This window comes from Eutrema salsugineum, unplaced genomic scaffold (genome assembly GCF_000478725.1).
Source record: "Eutrema salsugineum unplaced genomic scaffold, Eutsalg1_0 scaffold_1, whole genome shotgun sequence".
Classification (NCBI taxonomy): Eukaryota; Viridiplantae; Streptophyta; class Magnoliopsida; order Brassicales; family Brassicaceae; genus Eutrema; species Eutrema salsugineum.
Window position 1 is genome coordinate 5,772,806 of NW_006256909.1, and position 15,402 is coordinate 5,788,207.

At 37.5% G+C, this 15,402-nt stretch overlaps 5 protein-coding genes across 5 annotated transcripts; 2 read left to right on the forward strand and 3 right to left on the reverse strand.

Moving 5' to 3' along the window:
- The first annotated feature begins 139 nt into the window (after positions 1–139).
- On the forward strand, positions 140–3,770 carry LOC18029616 (KH domain-containing protein At4g26480). Its single transcript, XM_006413115.2, has 7 exons — positions 140–565; positions 1,186–1,271; positions 1,901–2,040; positions 2,530–2,643; positions 2,721–2,837; positions 2,921–3,064; positions 3,160–3,770. Exons 1-7 carry the CDS (start codon positions 384–386, stop codon positions 3,304–3,306), a joined length of 930 nt encoding a protein of 309 aa, XP_006413178.1. The 5' UTR covers positions 140–383; the 3' UTR covers positions 3,307–3,770.
- On the reverse strand, positions 3,736–5,242 carry LOC18029618 (probable calcium-binding protein CML21). The gene is made up of 5 exons (XM_006413114.2): positions 5,102–5,242; positions 4,614–4,921; positions 4,329–4,531; positions 4,059–4,227; positions 3,736–3,974 (listed from the first exon to the last, which is right to left on the reverse strand). Exons 2-5 carry the CDS (start codon positions 4,810–4,812, stop codon positions 3,865–3,867), a joined length of 681 nt encoding a protein of 226 aa, XP_006413177.1. The 5' UTR covers positions 4,813–4,921; positions 5,102–5,242; the 3' UTR covers positions 3,736–3,864.
- Positions 5,243–5,643: 401 nt separating this feature from the next.
- Positions 5,644–6,680, forward strand: LOC18029617 (GPI-anchored protein LORELEI). Its single transcript, XM_006413116.1, has 3 exons — positions 5,644–5,713; positions 5,839–5,904; positions 6,313–6,680. Exons 1-3 carry the CDS (start codon positions 5,644–5,646, stop codon positions 6,678–6,680), a joined length of 504 nt encoding a protein of 167 aa, XP_006413179.1.
- Positions 6,681–6,766: 86 nt separating this feature from the next.
- LOC18029619 (WPP domain-interacting protein 1) lies at positions 6,767–8,963 on the reverse strand. Its single transcript, XM_006413117.2, has 2 exons — positions 7,662–8,963; positions 6,767–7,499 (listed from the first exon to the last, which is right to left on the reverse strand). Exons 1-2 carry the CDS (start codon positions 8,557–8,559, stop codon positions 6,901–6,903), a joined length of 1,497 nt encoding a protein of 498 aa, XP_006413180.1. The 5' UTR covers positions 8,560–8,963; the 3' UTR covers positions 6,767–6,900.
- Positions 8,964–9,477: 514 nt separating this feature from the next.
- Positions 9,478–12,648, reverse strand: LOC18029620 (uncharacterized protein At4g26450). The gene is made up of 5 exons (XM_006413118.2): positions 12,337–12,648; positions 10,173–12,239; positions 9,927–10,086; positions 9,770–9,848; positions 9,478–9,674 (listed from the first exon to the last, which is right to left on the reverse strand). Exons 2-5 carry the CDS (start codon positions 12,047–12,049, stop codon positions 9,619–9,621), a joined length of 2,172 nt encoding a protein of 723 aa, XP_006413181.1. The 5' UTR covers positions 12,050–12,239; positions 12,337–12,648; the 3' UTR covers positions 9,478–9,618.
- Positions 12,649–15,402: the final 2,754 nt, after the last annotated feature.

The window sequence follows — 15,402 nt, forward strand, 5'->3', positions numbered from 1 at the left end:
AGCGGTAAGAAAATCAAATAAAAGACTTGTGTCCTCCTCCGTCTAAGGTAAAAACTAAAAAGCTAAAATGAAACGAAACATTTACATAATCATTTCAAGAGAGTCCCACACAGCTATAAAGGCCCAAACAAACCAAAAACAAAAATAAATTCATCCACCGACGTGTGTGTGTGTGTTGTGTGCTGCAGCAAGATTTAGATTTTGAGGGCTAAAACTTGTGTGAGCCAGATTCACTCCTCCTCCTTCCTCTTCTGATCCGCCGCCGCAACCATCCTCGATCTCCTCCCAGCTTTGCTCTTATCTCTTAAGTACTCACTTGTTTCTCCGGGATTGGTCTCTCTCCATAAGCAGCTGAGGAAGAACTACAAGAAGCCGTCTTGGTGATGATGATGATGACTTCACTCGGTGGTGGAGGCGGAGGAGGTGGTGCCAGTGGTGGTGGTGGTGGTGGTGGTAGATTCTTGACGTATCCGCCGCCTCTTTCTGTGCCTCCCTCGGCTCCTCAGTCACCTAACTTCTCTGGTGGTCTCCGATCACAGCCTTCTTTCCTCGTTGAGCAGGAGAAGTAATTTAAATCTCTGTTTTTTTTTTCCTCTGTCTCTCTCTCCCCGTCTTGTAGTTGACTTGTTTTTCTCTGTTTTTACTGATTGGATCCTGAAGTTTTAGTTTTTATTACAAATCTGATTTCTTTGTCTATTTGTTTATATCGAATTTTTCATTTCTAGTTCTTGTTACTCGTGCCGAGATCTATGTTTTTCATTTCTGTTGCTTCTGTCGATTTTCGATATGTTTTTGAGTTGAGCTCCTACCTACTACCTCTGCAAAATTAAGCTCTTTATAGCTCAATCTACTTCAGTTGTCCCCTGTATTTTGGTAAAGTAATATACTTTCTTACTTGAAAAAAAAGTTCTGAATCTTTAAACCCAGTATGTCTCTCATCGATTGGGAAATGGCTTTGTAAGTCTTCACCGCTGGAGATTAACAAGATCCTGTCTGCCTAGGTGCTGATGTTTAGAGCTAGGATTTGCTAAAGGAATTGGTTACATGAATCTAGTTAAAAAGATTTGACATTTAAATTCGCTTATTGAACGTGATTGTTGAGTGGAAATGAGTGGATCTGCTTGGTATCTTGTGTGCTCTTAAGGTCATACTGATTTGGATAATCTGCAATTTCTCTTTTGGCAGATATCTTTCCGAGTTACTTGCAGAGCGTCACAAGCTTACTCCATTCTTGCCTGTGCTTCCACATGTCTGCCGGCTGATGAACCAAGGTTAGCCATACAGTTATGATAAGACCAAACTTTATGGTTTACTTTCCTCATAAGATTGTTTATATTTTTTGTTTCTTGCTTCAGAACTACAATCTTTGTACTTTTGATAAGCATTTTAGTGGTGCTACTAAGAGAGATCATTTAGCTAGCTGTTAGAGAAGAATAACATATGACAGATTAATTGCATAGTCCCGTTAGTAAAATATCTTACAATCCCAAGTCTTTCTTCCCTTACAATGACATAGAACCTACAGCGACAGTGCGGGGTATTTCAGTTGAATTGTGGTCTAATAGAGTTTAGAAATGACTTTCCACTGATGTAGATTTGATTTTCAGGTCATATTACAAAAAATTACTAAAAATCTAATTTCTTGGAATTCTTATTCAAAGTTATTTCGTAGAGTTCCTCATAATCAATCCTTGTGTGACCTTCGTAGAGATCATAGTACAGTTGTATTAGTGTCTTTGATTGCTCTGTTACATTCTATTTAACTATAGTGTGATAGTTAATATTCACTAACTTAGTTGAGACTAAGCTGTCTCTCCATTCCACTATCATTGGTGATGGATTTGTTGACTAATTCTAACTGGTGCGTCTTACTCTTGAAAATTGACATTTTTTGAAACAGAAATTTTGCGTGTAACCACGCTGTTGGAGAATGCCATAAGTCAGAGTAGGTTTGATCACCCTAGCCCTCTGGGTTCTGGAGGGATATTTCAGAATGCAAGAGCTGACATGAATGGATGGCCCTCACAGTTTCCATCAGAAGTATGACTACTAACCATTAACATAACTCTTTTCATCTAATTCATACTATAGCTTCTGTTGACTTGAGTTGTACTGACATAACTTGCTTTGACTTACTTTTAATCCTAGTTCATCATGACAGGTAGTTTGGGCAAACACTGATAATCAGTATTGTTGTGCAAGGTTTTTGCCTTAGGTCAACACACTAACTAGATATATTCCATTACCTTCAAATGCCATATAGATGTTAGGTGCAGCTGTGAAGGATCAAATATAACATGGTCTGATTATTCTGTTAATATTATGAATTAGGATAAGCAATTGCAGGTTGCAAACTTGCAACAACGCGATACATTGCCTCTTTTCCGATGGAAGAAACATTTGATAAGAATTTATTTAATGTTCTTCTGGTTTTGATTCTACAGTCATGTCTGTAGCATGTACGTATGCTTTGAGGTTGACATGGCTTCTAAGTTCTAACAGGTTTTTGGTTTGTCATTTCATTTGCAGAGATCTGTTTCTTCATCTCCAGCACCAAATTGGCTAAACTCTCCTGGTAGCTCGTCTGGTCTCATTGTCAAGCGAACAATCAGGGTGGATATTCCAGTTGACAAATACCCAAATGTATGAACCTCAATTTCCTTGCTGAGATCCTAAACTATCTACAGCCAGTTTATAACTTGTGATTCGATTATCTGCAGTACAATTTTGTTGGTCGCCTCTTGGGTCCTAGAGGTAACTCCCTCAAACGAGTTGAAGCTAGTACTGATTGCCGCGTTCTGATAAGGGGGAGAGGCAGCATCAAAGATCCGATCAAGGTTATTACATTTTTCTCATCTGTTGAGATATAATAATACCTATCTGCATATATCTGTATATTCATTCTCTAGCATTGTTGCAGGAGGATATGATGAGAGGGAAACCAGGTTATGAGCACCTGAATGAACCACTCCACATCTTAGTCGAGGCAGAACTGCCCATTGAGATAGTGGATGCACGTCTCATGCAAGCTCGTGAAATACTTGATGATCTACTTACTCCCGTGGTTCGTACATAGCTCTTCAACGATCTTAAACCATATATTGGCATAGAATTTGTCTCTGTATAACAACGCTTATTTTTGTTTATGTATTGCTTTAGGAGGAAACGCATGATTTCTACAAGAAACAACAGCTCCGTGAATTGGCCCTTCTCAACGGTAGTCTTAGAGAAGAAGGGTCTCCAATGTCTGGTTCCATCTCTCCTTACAATAGCCTCGGCATGAAGAGAGCCAAGACAAGGGGCTAATAAACACGTCTCAGGTCATGTTATCTGCTTAACTCTCTCACCTTTCCAAGAAGGTATATATGCACCGTAACAGCTTCCTTCTTCGGACAAGAAGGCTTATGAGATTCTGTCTCCATCCCATCCTCCTACTCCTCCCTGGGCTACCGGTACTGTCTCTTATCCCTGGAATAAAAAAAAAACACCTGTTGTATATGAATCTGTGTCTTATTTATAGTGTCCCGGAGAGATTTCAGACGACAGAAGTACAGGCAGTGCGAAAGGGATGAGTCCGTCTCTGTTCCTGTCTTGTCTGTCTCTGTCTCTGTCTCTGTCCGAGGTTAATTTTGGCTTGCTTTTGCTCTTTTCGTTATTTGTTTAATTGTTTCAGTGGAGACCCACTACTAATAAGGTTTGTTTAGTTAGAGCCAGTTTTTGGGAAAAACATCATGGTTTGTGTTTAATAATGAATTATTCTGTTTGCATTACATAAACATCAACTAATATATTTTGTTACTACTACATTATGCAAGCACACACACAAAATATATAGACTTAGAAACCCACAAACATCAAGCCTTGTCAATTGTTGTCGTCGTCTTCTTCATTCTCATCTATCCCGACCCACTGAGTAAATGCGAACAAAAACTCTTTAAAGTTCACCATTCCATTTTTGTCCCAGTCCATTTCCTCTGCAAACAACAAAATGAATCATAGTCAATATTCTTGGTTCGGAGAGAGAAAGAGAGAGAGAGAGAGAGAGTTAAAGACTAGACCAAATCTCTTCATTGCAATCCGCCCTGAGGATCGTTCTCCAGATTCATCAATGGCTCGGACCATCTCCTCGCGGCTAACATATCCATCCTTGTTCTCGTCCAGGAACACGAATGTGTCCACTAGCGTCTCAAACGTCGGTTCCAGCTTAGGCATCCCCAGTCTCCATTTCTATTCATCGTTCGAAAAACTCTCATTACCAAAACGATCAAATCTAAACCAAAAGTCAAATCGAGAAGAATGTGATAGTATAATTAAATTTTGCGTGTTACCTTTTGGAGAGTGGAGGAATCGTCCTTAAGAAGATAGACGAGGCAGAGAAGAACAATGAACTCAGTAAATGTGATCCCCATATCCTCGTTAATATCACAAGCCTCGAACAAATCATTTATCTCTTCTTCATCGAACGAGATCTCTAGCTTCCTGAAACAATTCTTTAGCTCCGTGTGATCAATTGACCCATTCGAATCCTCATCTGCACAAACCAACCAAGTTAATAAAATCCATGGAGAAAAAAAAAGCCCGCTTTTTTAGAATTTACGCGTGCGTGGACTCACCGAACTCTTGGAAAATGGCTTTGCAGTTTCGAAGACCGTCATCGATCTTTGGGAACTTGAGAACAATACTGTTGAAAGATTTCGTTGTGGTGCCCCTCGATGCCCTGCGTCGCACGGCTTCTATGATTTTGGCCTCTAGCTTTGTCTCTGGAACCCATTCTTTTTGCTCAGTTTCAGATTTCGTCACCGCGCCTCCCATGTCTCTTGTTAATGCTTCGAGATCAGGTCGTAGATTCAACACACAGACGAATCTAGTTTCTTGGAAGACAAGGCAGCTTAACTTCTTGATTTATTACAGAAGAATAACGCTGTTTGATGATTCCAAGATCACAAAAATCAGATCTACTCGGACATTCAATAAATAACTAGGGAGGAAAACTAAATCGAGACAACATTTAAAAGGACAAGTTTCACATCAGACGATGGATGTCACAAGAATCAGGACGAAACAAAAAAAAAAGAAAAAAAGTCAGAAAGAAGAGAAGAACCTGTAGTAATTTCTTGTTTGTTTGTCACGAGATCAAAACACAATCACAGATCTGTTTTGTTGTTATTGTTTGACAGGAAAAAGTAATATTAGATGTTTGAGAAGAAGAATTGGACGAGTTTTTATTAATGGCGTGAAGAACGCTGTAGATTCCACGTAATTGCGCATCTTAGTCAAACGCTTATTCATTTGTCATCTATTTATTAATTTAACATTAAGTCTCCATCTTCTCTGACTTTTCGCTTCTTATTATTTTTCTTTACTAATTTACAAAATGAGATGGTATTACAGTTACCACTAATCTTTGACTATCGATCTATGATTTTTTTTTTGTTTGCCTAAAGTAAACGTACTGATTATTTAACTAATTACTCGTCCATTATTCAGTTGAAATGTCCTACCGTTTAAATTTGCAAAAACATTAATTTCTCCTATGTTCTCTGTCTCTCCCTCAGTTTTTCTGTCTCTCCCTCAGTTTTCCTATAACTCCTTTCCTTTGAGTATTATTCTTTTAAAGTTTCAAGTTTTTGTAACAACAGTTTCATGGAGCTAAAATTATTATTTCTTCTGATGGCACCATTGATAACTTTTTCCTCATCAAGTTCCATATCGGGTACGTTTTTTGTGTTCTTTTTCCCTCTCAAATTTGTTAATTTTGTTCTCTAAATTTCCAATTCAAATTAGAATTTGAGTTTATGGAGATGATGATATTTTTATCTATCGATTCACTTTCTATAGATAGTGTGTTAGAATCTCAGACTTCGGTTACAGTTGCTGGAAGAAGCCTACTTTCTGCCAAAAAAGGTAAGTATGTTAAAAAAAAAAGGCCAATTGATAAACCAAATACTGTATTTGGTTATTTGGTTATGCTTTTTCTTTTATGTATGTCAATGTATGAACCATGTACATATATTTGTGATGTATCTATACCATATAGATTTATAACAAAACCAATTGATAAAACAAAGTTTTGAGTAATTAACAAATAAATACAATTGAACCAAATAATTCAGTCTCATCTTGATTTCAAAACTATATAATAAATAGTTTAGTCCAATCTTGATATCAAGAAGTTTTATTTTTAATCGTTGTCTGAAATTTTTAAGGTAAACTTCAAATTCTATGTCCTATTTATTGAAGTTCTTTGTTTGGTCATGTATAGCTTGGCTTGTATAGTATATCAAGACACAACTCTTGCTTTTGTGACAACAGAATGTGAAGTGAACTTCGAGTATATGAACTATACGACCATGACAAAACGGTGCAAAAGTCCAGCGTTTCCAGCGAAAGAATGTTGCTCCGCGTTTAAAGAGTTTGCATGTCCCTACGCCATTCAAATAAATGACATGAATAGTGACTGTGCAAAGACAATGTTCAGCTACATGAACATTTACGGAAACTATCCTACTGGTCTTTTTGCTAACGAGTGCAAAGAAACAAAAAATGGACTTATTTGCCCTCCTCCACCTCTCAGTTCACCAAGCCTAAACTCCTCAACCGCTGCTTCGACCGCTACTCGATTCATCATGCTGTTGATCTCTGCTACGACCGCTGTTTTGGCATTTATTGTGTTGGCTTGATGCAACACTCTCATAAAGTGATGATTTGTTTTCCCTTAATCAGTAGATAAATACTTGTAAAATGTAGCAATCCAAGAAAATAAAAGAAGAAGCGAGACTTGTATTTGCTTTATTCTATCACCAGAGGCAAAACTTATAGCCGAAATGTTAACAAGAAATGCGAAAAGCCAAGAAAACAAAAACTCAGTTTGCACACAAAAAAAAAAAAACAAAAAAAGGATCATGTGGGTACAACAATATCTGTGTCCGGCAAAAATTGAGGCATGAACAACAAAACTACTGTTAGTAGTAGCAATACTAACTGTATAAGAAAGCATGAAGTGGTCTTACATGCCTTCTTCTTGATGGTTCCAGTGGTTTCTCCGCACTCCTTTTGTAGGTCTTGAGCTCTGTTTGTTAAATTTTCTGCCTTCGTTTCTACTTCTTTGAGCTTGTTCAGTGTCTCATGAGCTTGCTCTCCTGCCAATGCCTCTTGTTCTTCGGTCATCTTCAACTGACTGTTCAAGTTATCAATGGATCTTGAATATATCAGATATTCAATCTCGGACTCAATCCTTTGCCGGAAGATGTCTTCGACAACCGCCTGAATGTTTCCTGTTTCTCCCCATGAGTGTTTGATTTGGTTGGTACTTGATTCAAGCTCACGAATGTGTGATTCTTTAACCTCAATCATGGATCTTGTTTCTTCTAGCTTGATCTCCAGCTGTTCTACATTGTTCACAAGGGTTACAGTCTCCGAGCGAGGTGAATTTACTTCACTGGCTCCTTCATGATGTTGTGGCATCGGTTCCTTCCCAATCTCCCGGAATTGCTGAACCTCTGCAAATGAAATTGCATAAAGAGTCGCATTAGACTTAATAGACACTTATGTGATAATATCAGTCGATTCCAACATGAGAATACAGAGTCAGAACAAGAAATGGCTATCAAAACAATCCAAGCTTAGTTACAATCCGCTACTAAAAAAATCAGAATGTTTACCTTTTTCAAGAGCTTCTTGCAAGCTGAGGAAACCGTAGCTGGTATCTACTAATGGATCCAGTTCCTCTGAAAAACGACTGTCTTCACCTTCTCCTCCCGCATAATCATTTCTCTTTGAAGTTTCTCCATTGATATCGGCTTCATCGCCATTTTTTCCATTGTAGTCCATTATTCCACTTGGCTTTCTTGAATCAGATTCCAAGCTGGAATGAGAGTTTTCCTTTTCGATTTCGACACTATCTCCTCTATGCTTTTTACTATTCTCTACCCGAATTTTCCCTCTCTGACCTGAACTAATCATTGGCTTTTCATACCTAATAACCTTGGGGGCTCTTGCAGCAGTCGAGGACTTACTACTCCGATCATCATCCTTTTCTAAATCCATACCAGCTGAAAAACCAACCCCAGCCATAAACCTAGAATCATAACCAGTCCTAAGTATCTCAAAACCATCAACGACATTTCTTAACATGTTCACAGACCCAACAGATCCTTGACTATCTTGCTCGGCTTCCGGTGACTGAAACTGCATTTGTTTACCATGTGAATGAGCAGAACCGGACAACCCTCTCTTCAGAACTTTACTATTCTCCATATTCGCAGACGTGTCTTTAACAAGGTCTCTCCTAAGCCGCCTCCATTTTCTCAAGCCACGACCTTTTGATACCGGAGAGTAAGCACCACCTGGTGAATCAAAATTCACCGGTTTAGCGAGTTCGACAGATGTTTCGTTCTCACTGGTTGTCGCTGTAGAAGCCGTAACCAGTTTCACACTCTCATCTGAGAAAGACCCGTTATCCAAACTCCTACCATCATCACCAGTGTTGATGGAGCTTTGTTGGATCAAACCATTATCGTCAACAGACTCAAGCGCAGAGCTTTCACTCTCCAAATCCATTGGACTCCACACAATTGAAAAAAAACACGATTTTCCAAAATCACATCGGATCAAAAATCAAAACGAAAAACCCATCATTTCCGGAAGTAACGGAAGCTCGAATCAATGAACCCAAAACCCAAAATCAATCATACGCAATCGAAAGTCAACTCACCAAGTTACAATTCGCTTCTCGTCTCTACGATTAAATATAAATAACAAAATTCCAATAATTTTCTACCCGATCAAGAAGCAATGATTCTAAAGAATCAAAATTCAACATATAGAGAACGTATAGATAGCCACACAGGGAGATGAAAAGGAGGGTGAAAAGCGAAAACCCTAATCCGATGATCGGAGCAGATCTATAACCCGTTCAATTGTGGAAAGTTTCGCTGCGGGAAAAAGGTTATTCTTTTTTTTCCATCACCGATCAATTTTCCATTTTTAAATTACGGTTATTAATTTATATATATTATTTTACGAGAAAACATGGACGTGTGTTTGGGTGGTTGGAATAGAACACGTGGTTAAATCCTTGCTCTCTCAGCAACAAGTTAGTCACTTGTTGCCGTCAGATTCGGCATCCTCAATATATACCGTTAATTGGTATTTTCAATATAGTATAGTGTCTCTTCGACCAAAAGAAAAAGTATAGTGTCTCTTTTTTTTTTTGTAACAAAATAGAGTGTGTATTTTAACTTCTTACAATTACCAAAATTTCCCCATCAATTTAATTTGGTAGATTTCTAGAAAAGAAACAATCACTTTATATATATAGATTAGAAAAAAGCTATATATTATAGTCACCAAATAAAAAGTTATGTAACACGGAAAATTTTTCTTATTTATCTGACTCTCTTGGTTAGAAAAAAATATTATCTATTTGAAGTACAACAAAAATTATTTAAGTGGGTGCAATGCAGGGAAACATAATAATAACATTAAGTTATATTACAAGAGGTTAAACAATATTAAAAATGTAAAGGGTGTCTGAGACAGAGAGGATTAGCACAAACGAAATGGCTACACACTCACTACACACAGTGACATAATAATTAACACACAAAAAAAGGCGAATCAGAAAGGCTTCTCGTAGCCTCGAGCCGGAGGTTGGTCCCAAGCTTGCAAGAATGCTGCAAACACACAGAAAATGAATGAAGCAAGCTCTCAAGTAGCCAACAGAAAAGTGAAAGAGAAAAACTCAAAAAGTCAACTGATGTGGCCTTACTCAATGGTATTTCTCCGAGCGACATGAATATCGAATCATCGTCTGTATTATTTGGTACTTGGTCATCTCCAAGAGCTCCCTGAGACGTTTTTAAGGGAAAGTTAGCACCAAAACCCATTCTATATCACTAAAAACACTTGACAAGTAAAGTAAGTACCTCTCGGTCTTGAAGAGCAACGTCGTTATTCTGTGGCACAGTACTGATTCCCGGGTTTATTGGAGGAATGTTTCCAAAGGAATCAAGATACTCTACCATCATTAGCCCTTCATTGTAGTCTGGAACGTCATCGATGCCCATATATGGGGCAGCTTCTTGCCTGTTAAATGTTTCAGTCAAGAACTCATTAGCCAAAAATATAAAAGATGTGTATATATATATGAGTAGAGTGGGACTTAGCCGTACTTTCTCCTGGGATCATTGCTGGACTTGACCACTTCTGGGGAATCATCGTTGTCCAAATCAATCACTTCTATCTCTTTACCATTGCTCATCCGAGTACTAGTACTGAACTCAAGAGACTTGCTAGAACCGTTGATTGAGAGATCAAAATCAACAGCTTGACCGGATTCCCTTTTGGCATCCTTCACATCCGATGCTCCCCCTAGATTTAGGTCACACATCTTAAACGAAGCAGGAAACAGCTGATGCTCTTCTGCATACCCAGGACCTGATTTTCCCTTGTGAATACTATTGCGTGTAGGGTTATTAACCAATTTTTCATGGCTGGCCATTTTTCCAACAGCACCATCAACCAGTCTCCTGTTGAACGAGCTTTTCTTTTCTTCTTCTTCTTCAGGATCGCATTGAAGTTCGCTTGTTTTAGATATGTTGAAGCGTTCATTGGCTTCAGAAACTGGCAAAGGCACCCAAGCTCTCTGCCTTTTTGCTCCCACCTCCAAGTCACAGCCTTCAGCACCACGCTTCTCGCCTCCTTTCCCCATCAAATGTGATCTGTGCAGATTAGACAACTCTAATCCTGAATCTTTCTCACTATTGTCACTGAGAATGCTACTGGGGAAAGACTTAGACCTAAGACATTTACTGTTCTCAACAAATTGAACAAGAGCCAAATCTTCTACTTGGTCGTTCAAATTTTCACCGCCAGTATTATCGGCCTTTCCAGATGACTGGCCTCGAGTCTCGCATCGATTTCCGGTTTGACCTTCTTCTATAAGTCCAGAATTATGAGAGGTTTCCTTCATTTTCTGACTCAAAAATAGCTTTGGGCCTTTCGCAGTCAGGGAAGAGCGCGTCCTCGTAGGCACCTTCTCAAATTTACACAGCGTTGCCAAATCAATACCACTCTTGGTGAATGATTCATCAGCAGCACAATGTTGATCGATAGATGCATCTTCACAATCTTGATGGATAGATGCATCTTCAATAGCAGTCTGGTTCTCATTCTCTCCACCATTACCACCACTCCTACCTTTCATCTCCCCTGATCCAGCACTCAAGCTAGAAGAACCTTCAGATACTTTTGAGATTTCAAAATCCTGCATTATTTCTTTCCCAGCACTCGAGGAACCTGTCTTAGACTGTGCCTCATCCTGGAGATTGTACTTGTCCAACAAAGACTCGGAATCACCTGCTCCCTCACGCTTTCTCATAAATTCACCGGAGGCAGACCTCTGAACCGAGCTAGCAATATCTTCAGCAAGTGTTTGCTCTTCTCGATGCCCAGACACAGAGTCATCACCAGTCTCGGCCTCAAAACCTTTACTTCTCTCTGACCAAGATCCGCTCCTCCCAAATTCCGAGTCATAACGATGAGACCTCTTTCCTTTCAAACTATTCCTGGAACCAGCTGAGCTATAGCCATCAACATACCTCCTTTTATCTGCAGCAGGAGCTGAAACATCCGCACGAGCTGCTTCTTGTGACCTGGAACTCTGAAACTCACCACCCTGTTTCCTGAAGTTACCATTTTGCCATTTGCTGGAAAGCACAGTTTGTGGTAGAACACCCTGAGAAACCAAGTACTCTACTGCTAGACGACCTGCCTCCATGAAAACGCCGCCGCTATCGCCACCGCTTCTACGTTGCATCGGTGGAGGAGGCAGAGGCGGAGGCAGAGGCGGAGGCAGCTGATTATGGTATGATTTAGAGCGTCCTCTGCCTCGTCCATATCCACGGTTAAACCCACGGTGCTGGTGGTCCGAACCATAGAACCCATGACCTCTCATAGGACGGTCAGGGGAAATTCTAGAGCCAGACATCCCCATTCCAATCGAACCAGATCTGTACCCATTTCCAACATTGCGTTGTCTACCATGCATCTTTGTCTCTAACTATACAAAACCCTAATAACAGCTCTTATTCAAGGAATCACAGTAGTAGTGAAACCAATTGTCTCCAAACCCCAAAAACCTTGGACACAACTTTGAAGACCTCAAATCAGTCTCATCTTCACTGAAACCAAGAACACAGTAGCTTCGAGTTTAACTTGTACTCTTCGAACCAATCCTTCTTCAATCACAGCAAAACAACAACAAAAATTCAGAAAATCAAGCAAAATGATGGATCTCGAGTTCCAGATTCGGTAAAACTTTAACCTCCCTCTTACCGATCATTTGATCTCCTTGTCCGATTCCGTTGAATCAAATGAAAACATCATCTGATTGGAGATTAAAGGGTCATTTCACTTCAGTTCTTCGACAGTAAGAACCCTAGAATTCCCCAGGAACCCAATGGATTTTCCAGTCCAAAACTTAATACAGCAAACAGAAATCACGATGTAAATAATTCGGATCAAGGGTCTTCGATGATGAGGAACACGAAGCACTACTTTCAGTTCCCCAGAGTTCAGCGACGGAAAATCAGGAGCGCCGATTTGGATTTTGGGGTTTTCGCAATTTATTTGCGTCTTGAAGTTTTTCTACGATATTAGCAAAAAGACGGGAAAAGCATGAATTTGCCACGTCAGATTTTATGGTAAACTGGCACTAAGTTCACATCCACTTCACGCGTCCTACGTTGCGCGTGAGTTTCAGTCTCCTGCACACACTTTTCATTTTCTATCTAACTAGGTGTTTAGCCCGCGCAGCGGACCGTGAGTTTTCAGAACGTAGTCGTGGTATTAAGACATCTGAATTTTTAGAATTCATTAATTAGCGGGTAAATAATACGTAAGTTGATATATAAGTTTTGAAGAAAATGTATAAGAAATTCATAACAACTATTTGAAATATAAAAAAAAAAAACATCATTCAAAATTAAAGATTCAAAATGCTTACTAATGTAAATAAATGTATGAAACTCATAAACCAACTGAATTAAAACAAATATCAGTTCTTCATCTTCACATAATCGTTTTTCATCTTCTTTTTCTTTTCTTTTATTTTATCTTTTGATTTTTCTTCTTTATTGCTATGTTTTTAAAAACCGGACCAGATCGGTGGTCCGATCAGGTTAAACCGTGAATTGAAAGTTTAGCCGGATTAGATTAGTACCAAAATCCACATAAGGTTATACCGGTTAAAAAACCGGATTGAACCGCCAAAAAAACCAGAAAACGACCGAACTGGCAAACCGTATAAAACCTTGTTCAATTAAAAAATGCTCAAGTTGTTATTTTTTCTCATTCTATAATTCAAAATTTTAAAACATTTAATTCTATAATTCAAATTTTAAAATATTTCATTAATTTGTATTTTGTTTTTATGTTTGTACAAGGTGGTAAAGATTTGGGCAAGGAAAATTGAATGTGCTACTCTATTTTACTGTGGTGTTATTTTTTATTTAGACTGTTAAAGTTTTTTTTAGTTATTAGTACTACTCCATTTTATTTCGGAGTTGTTTTGGATATAAATTATGAAAGTTTTCCCAAATAATCTAATTATTAAATAATTTTATTTAATATTTAATTAATTACAGGTTGTAAAATATTATCAAACATGGTTGAATATAGTCGAACCATATTAACCCACGACCCAAGAATTTTTCCGGTTTGGTCATCGGTCTGGTTTTAAAAACACAATAATTTCTTGTCTTTTCCTTATTTTGTTTCATCGTTTTCTACATTTATCTCTCCTTCTCTCATCATCTTCTACATTTTCTTTCTTTTTTTTTTGTTTTTTCTTCATTCTCCTCTTTATTATTTATGTTCTCTTACTTTTTTTTTGTTTATGGTTTTTTTTTGTAACGTCATCTTCTTCTTTGTGTTTCCACATATTTTATTTATCGTCCTTCTCTTCTACTTCTAATTCTTCACTGCCTTCGTTTTCTTTGGTCTCTCCAACTTCACAGTTTTCTTATTTTCTTTTGTCTTTATATCAATCAAATACATGTATCTGATTTTTCTATTTCTCTTTTCTCCCCTTTCTCTCAAATACAGTCTTCCTAGTTGTTGATGGTGTTTGTATCAAACTCTCTTCAAGGATCTTGTATCTTTTTTTCCATGCATCTAAAAACTTAAATTCACCAATCCAATCTTTAAGGAGCATGCATTTGTAGTAAAGCTATACTATGAAACTCAGAAGAGAAATTTAAGACAGTTTGAAATGTTAGATTATGGAATAGTAAATCTTAACTTAAAATTGCCAGAGTTTTTTTTCTTTATCTTTAGCTTTTTAAACTTTTTATTCATTTTTTTCTATTTTTTTTCTTCAACTTCTATATTTTTTTATCATTATTCTTCTTTATTATTTTGTGTTATCCATCTTTTTTTTCCTAAGTTTTGTATGACATTGTCTTTATCTTCTTCTTCGTCTCTTTCGACATCTTCGTCTATCTTTTTAGATTTTTTTCCCTCTTAGTCTTTGTCTCCTTCTACTTCTTATTATATTTTTGATACTTGCATGGATTAATTTATAAATAATCAATTTCATTAAAGATAGTATAATTTTTTTTGTGAAATAAGGAAAAAAGGATGTGGACTAACATATTTTTTGGTAACTATCCAATTTTTGATTCAAATATCTTTTTAATAAATAATTTAATTTTTTGACGTCCTTAAACCTAATCTTTTACATTTTAAAAAAGATTGTGTAGTCTAATATTTTTTTAACGAAGGATATCAAAAGAATTTTGACCAACATAACCGGTATCATATAAAAACAGCATTAAGCAGTTTTCTCATATCTTACTTTGCAAAAACAACAATTTCAATCATGAGAATAGGGAGTACAAAAAAATAATCTAAAACAAACACACAAGATTTATAATTCCATAAAATAAATCACACTATACCTTTATCCACATATCAATAGACAAAAACCAGAAAACAAAATATTTTATCAAACTAAAGAAAAACAAAAAGTAAAACCAAGCATAACCTATCCAATTACAAAATCAAACCTAATAATATCCCAAACACCAAAGAAACCGAAAAAGTGATCTAAGCAAAAAAAATCCAAAAGATACAACAAAAAAAACCGATCCTGTCAAGAACCACCAGCATTAGATCTTGATCACCAGCAAAAGATGAAACGATTAAAAATGCTGCCGGTTCTCAGCGTTAACAAATTTTCAATACTTAATATCAAATCTTTTTTCCCCAATCTTTTATCAGGTTTTAGAAAACAGAGAAAGGAGCCACTCATCGCCCAGTCATATAGTGTCTTCATCTCACCTGGGTGAAGTAAAATGGGGATTGATTTCTGACATTACCTGTTCCGGACCAGGATTTTAA

Excerpts from the sequence above, each read along its gene's own strand:
- LOC18029619 (XM_006413117.2), bottom strand. The coding sequence starts at position 8,559 with ATGGATTTGGAGAGTGAAAGCTCTGCGCTTGAGTCTGTTGACGATAAT. Across the intron at positions 7,500-7,661 it reads GCAAGAAGCTCTTGAAAAAG|AGGTTCAGCAATTCCGGGAG; the intron begins GTAAACATTCTG and ends TTTCATTTGCAG.
- LOC18029618 (XM_006413114.2), bottom strand. The coding sequence starts at position 4,812 with ATGGGAGGCGCGGTGACGAAATCTGAAACTGAGCAAAAAGAATGGGTT. Across the intron at positions 4,532-4,613 it reads AGCCATTTTCCAAGAGTTCG|ATGAGGATTCGAATGGGTCA; the intron begins GTGAGTCCACGC and ends TGGTTTGTGCAG. Across the intron at positions 4,228-4,328 it reads ATTCCTCCACTCTCCAAAAG|AAATGGAGACTGGGGATGCC; the intron begins GTAACACGCAAA and ends AACGATGAATAG.
- LOC18029616 (XM_006413115.2), top strand. The coding sequence starts at position 384 with ATGATGATGATGACTTCACTCGGTGGTGGAGGCGGAGGAGGTGGTGCC. Across the intron at positions 2,041-2,529 it reads CCTCACAGTTTCCATCAGAA|AGATCTGTTTCTTCATCTCC; the intron begins GTATGACTACTA and ends TTTCATTTGCAG. Across the intron at positions 2,838-2,920 it reads GCATCAAAGATCCGATCAAG|GAGGATATGATGAGAGGGAA; the intron begins GTTATTACATTT and ends GCATTGTTGCAG.
- LOC18029617 (XM_006413116.1), top strand. The coding sequence starts at position 5,644 with ATGGAGCTAAAATTATTATTTCTTCTGATGGCACCATTGATAACTTTT. Across the intron at positions 5,714-5,838 it reads CTCATCAAGTTCCATATCGG|ATAGTGTGTTAGAATCTCAG; the intron begins GTACGTTTTTTG and ends CACTTTCTATAG. Across the intron at positions 5,905-6,312 it reads CCTACTTTCTGCCAAAAAAG|AATGTGAAGTGAACTTCGAG; the intron begins GTAAGTATGTTA and ends TTGTGACAACAG.
- LOC18029620 (XM_006413118.2), bottom strand. The coding sequence starts at position 12,049 with ATGCATGGTAGACAACGCAATGTTGGAAATGGGTACAGATCTGGTTCG. Across the intron at positions 10,087-10,172 it reads AGCAATGATCCCAGGAGAAA|GCAAGAAGCTGCCCCATATA; the intron begins GTACGGCTAAGT and ends AACATTTAACAG. Across the intron at positions 9,849-9,926 it reads TTGCTCTTCAAGACCGAGAG|GGAGCTCTTGGAGATGACCA; the intron begins GTACTTACTTTA and ends AAAACGTCTCAG.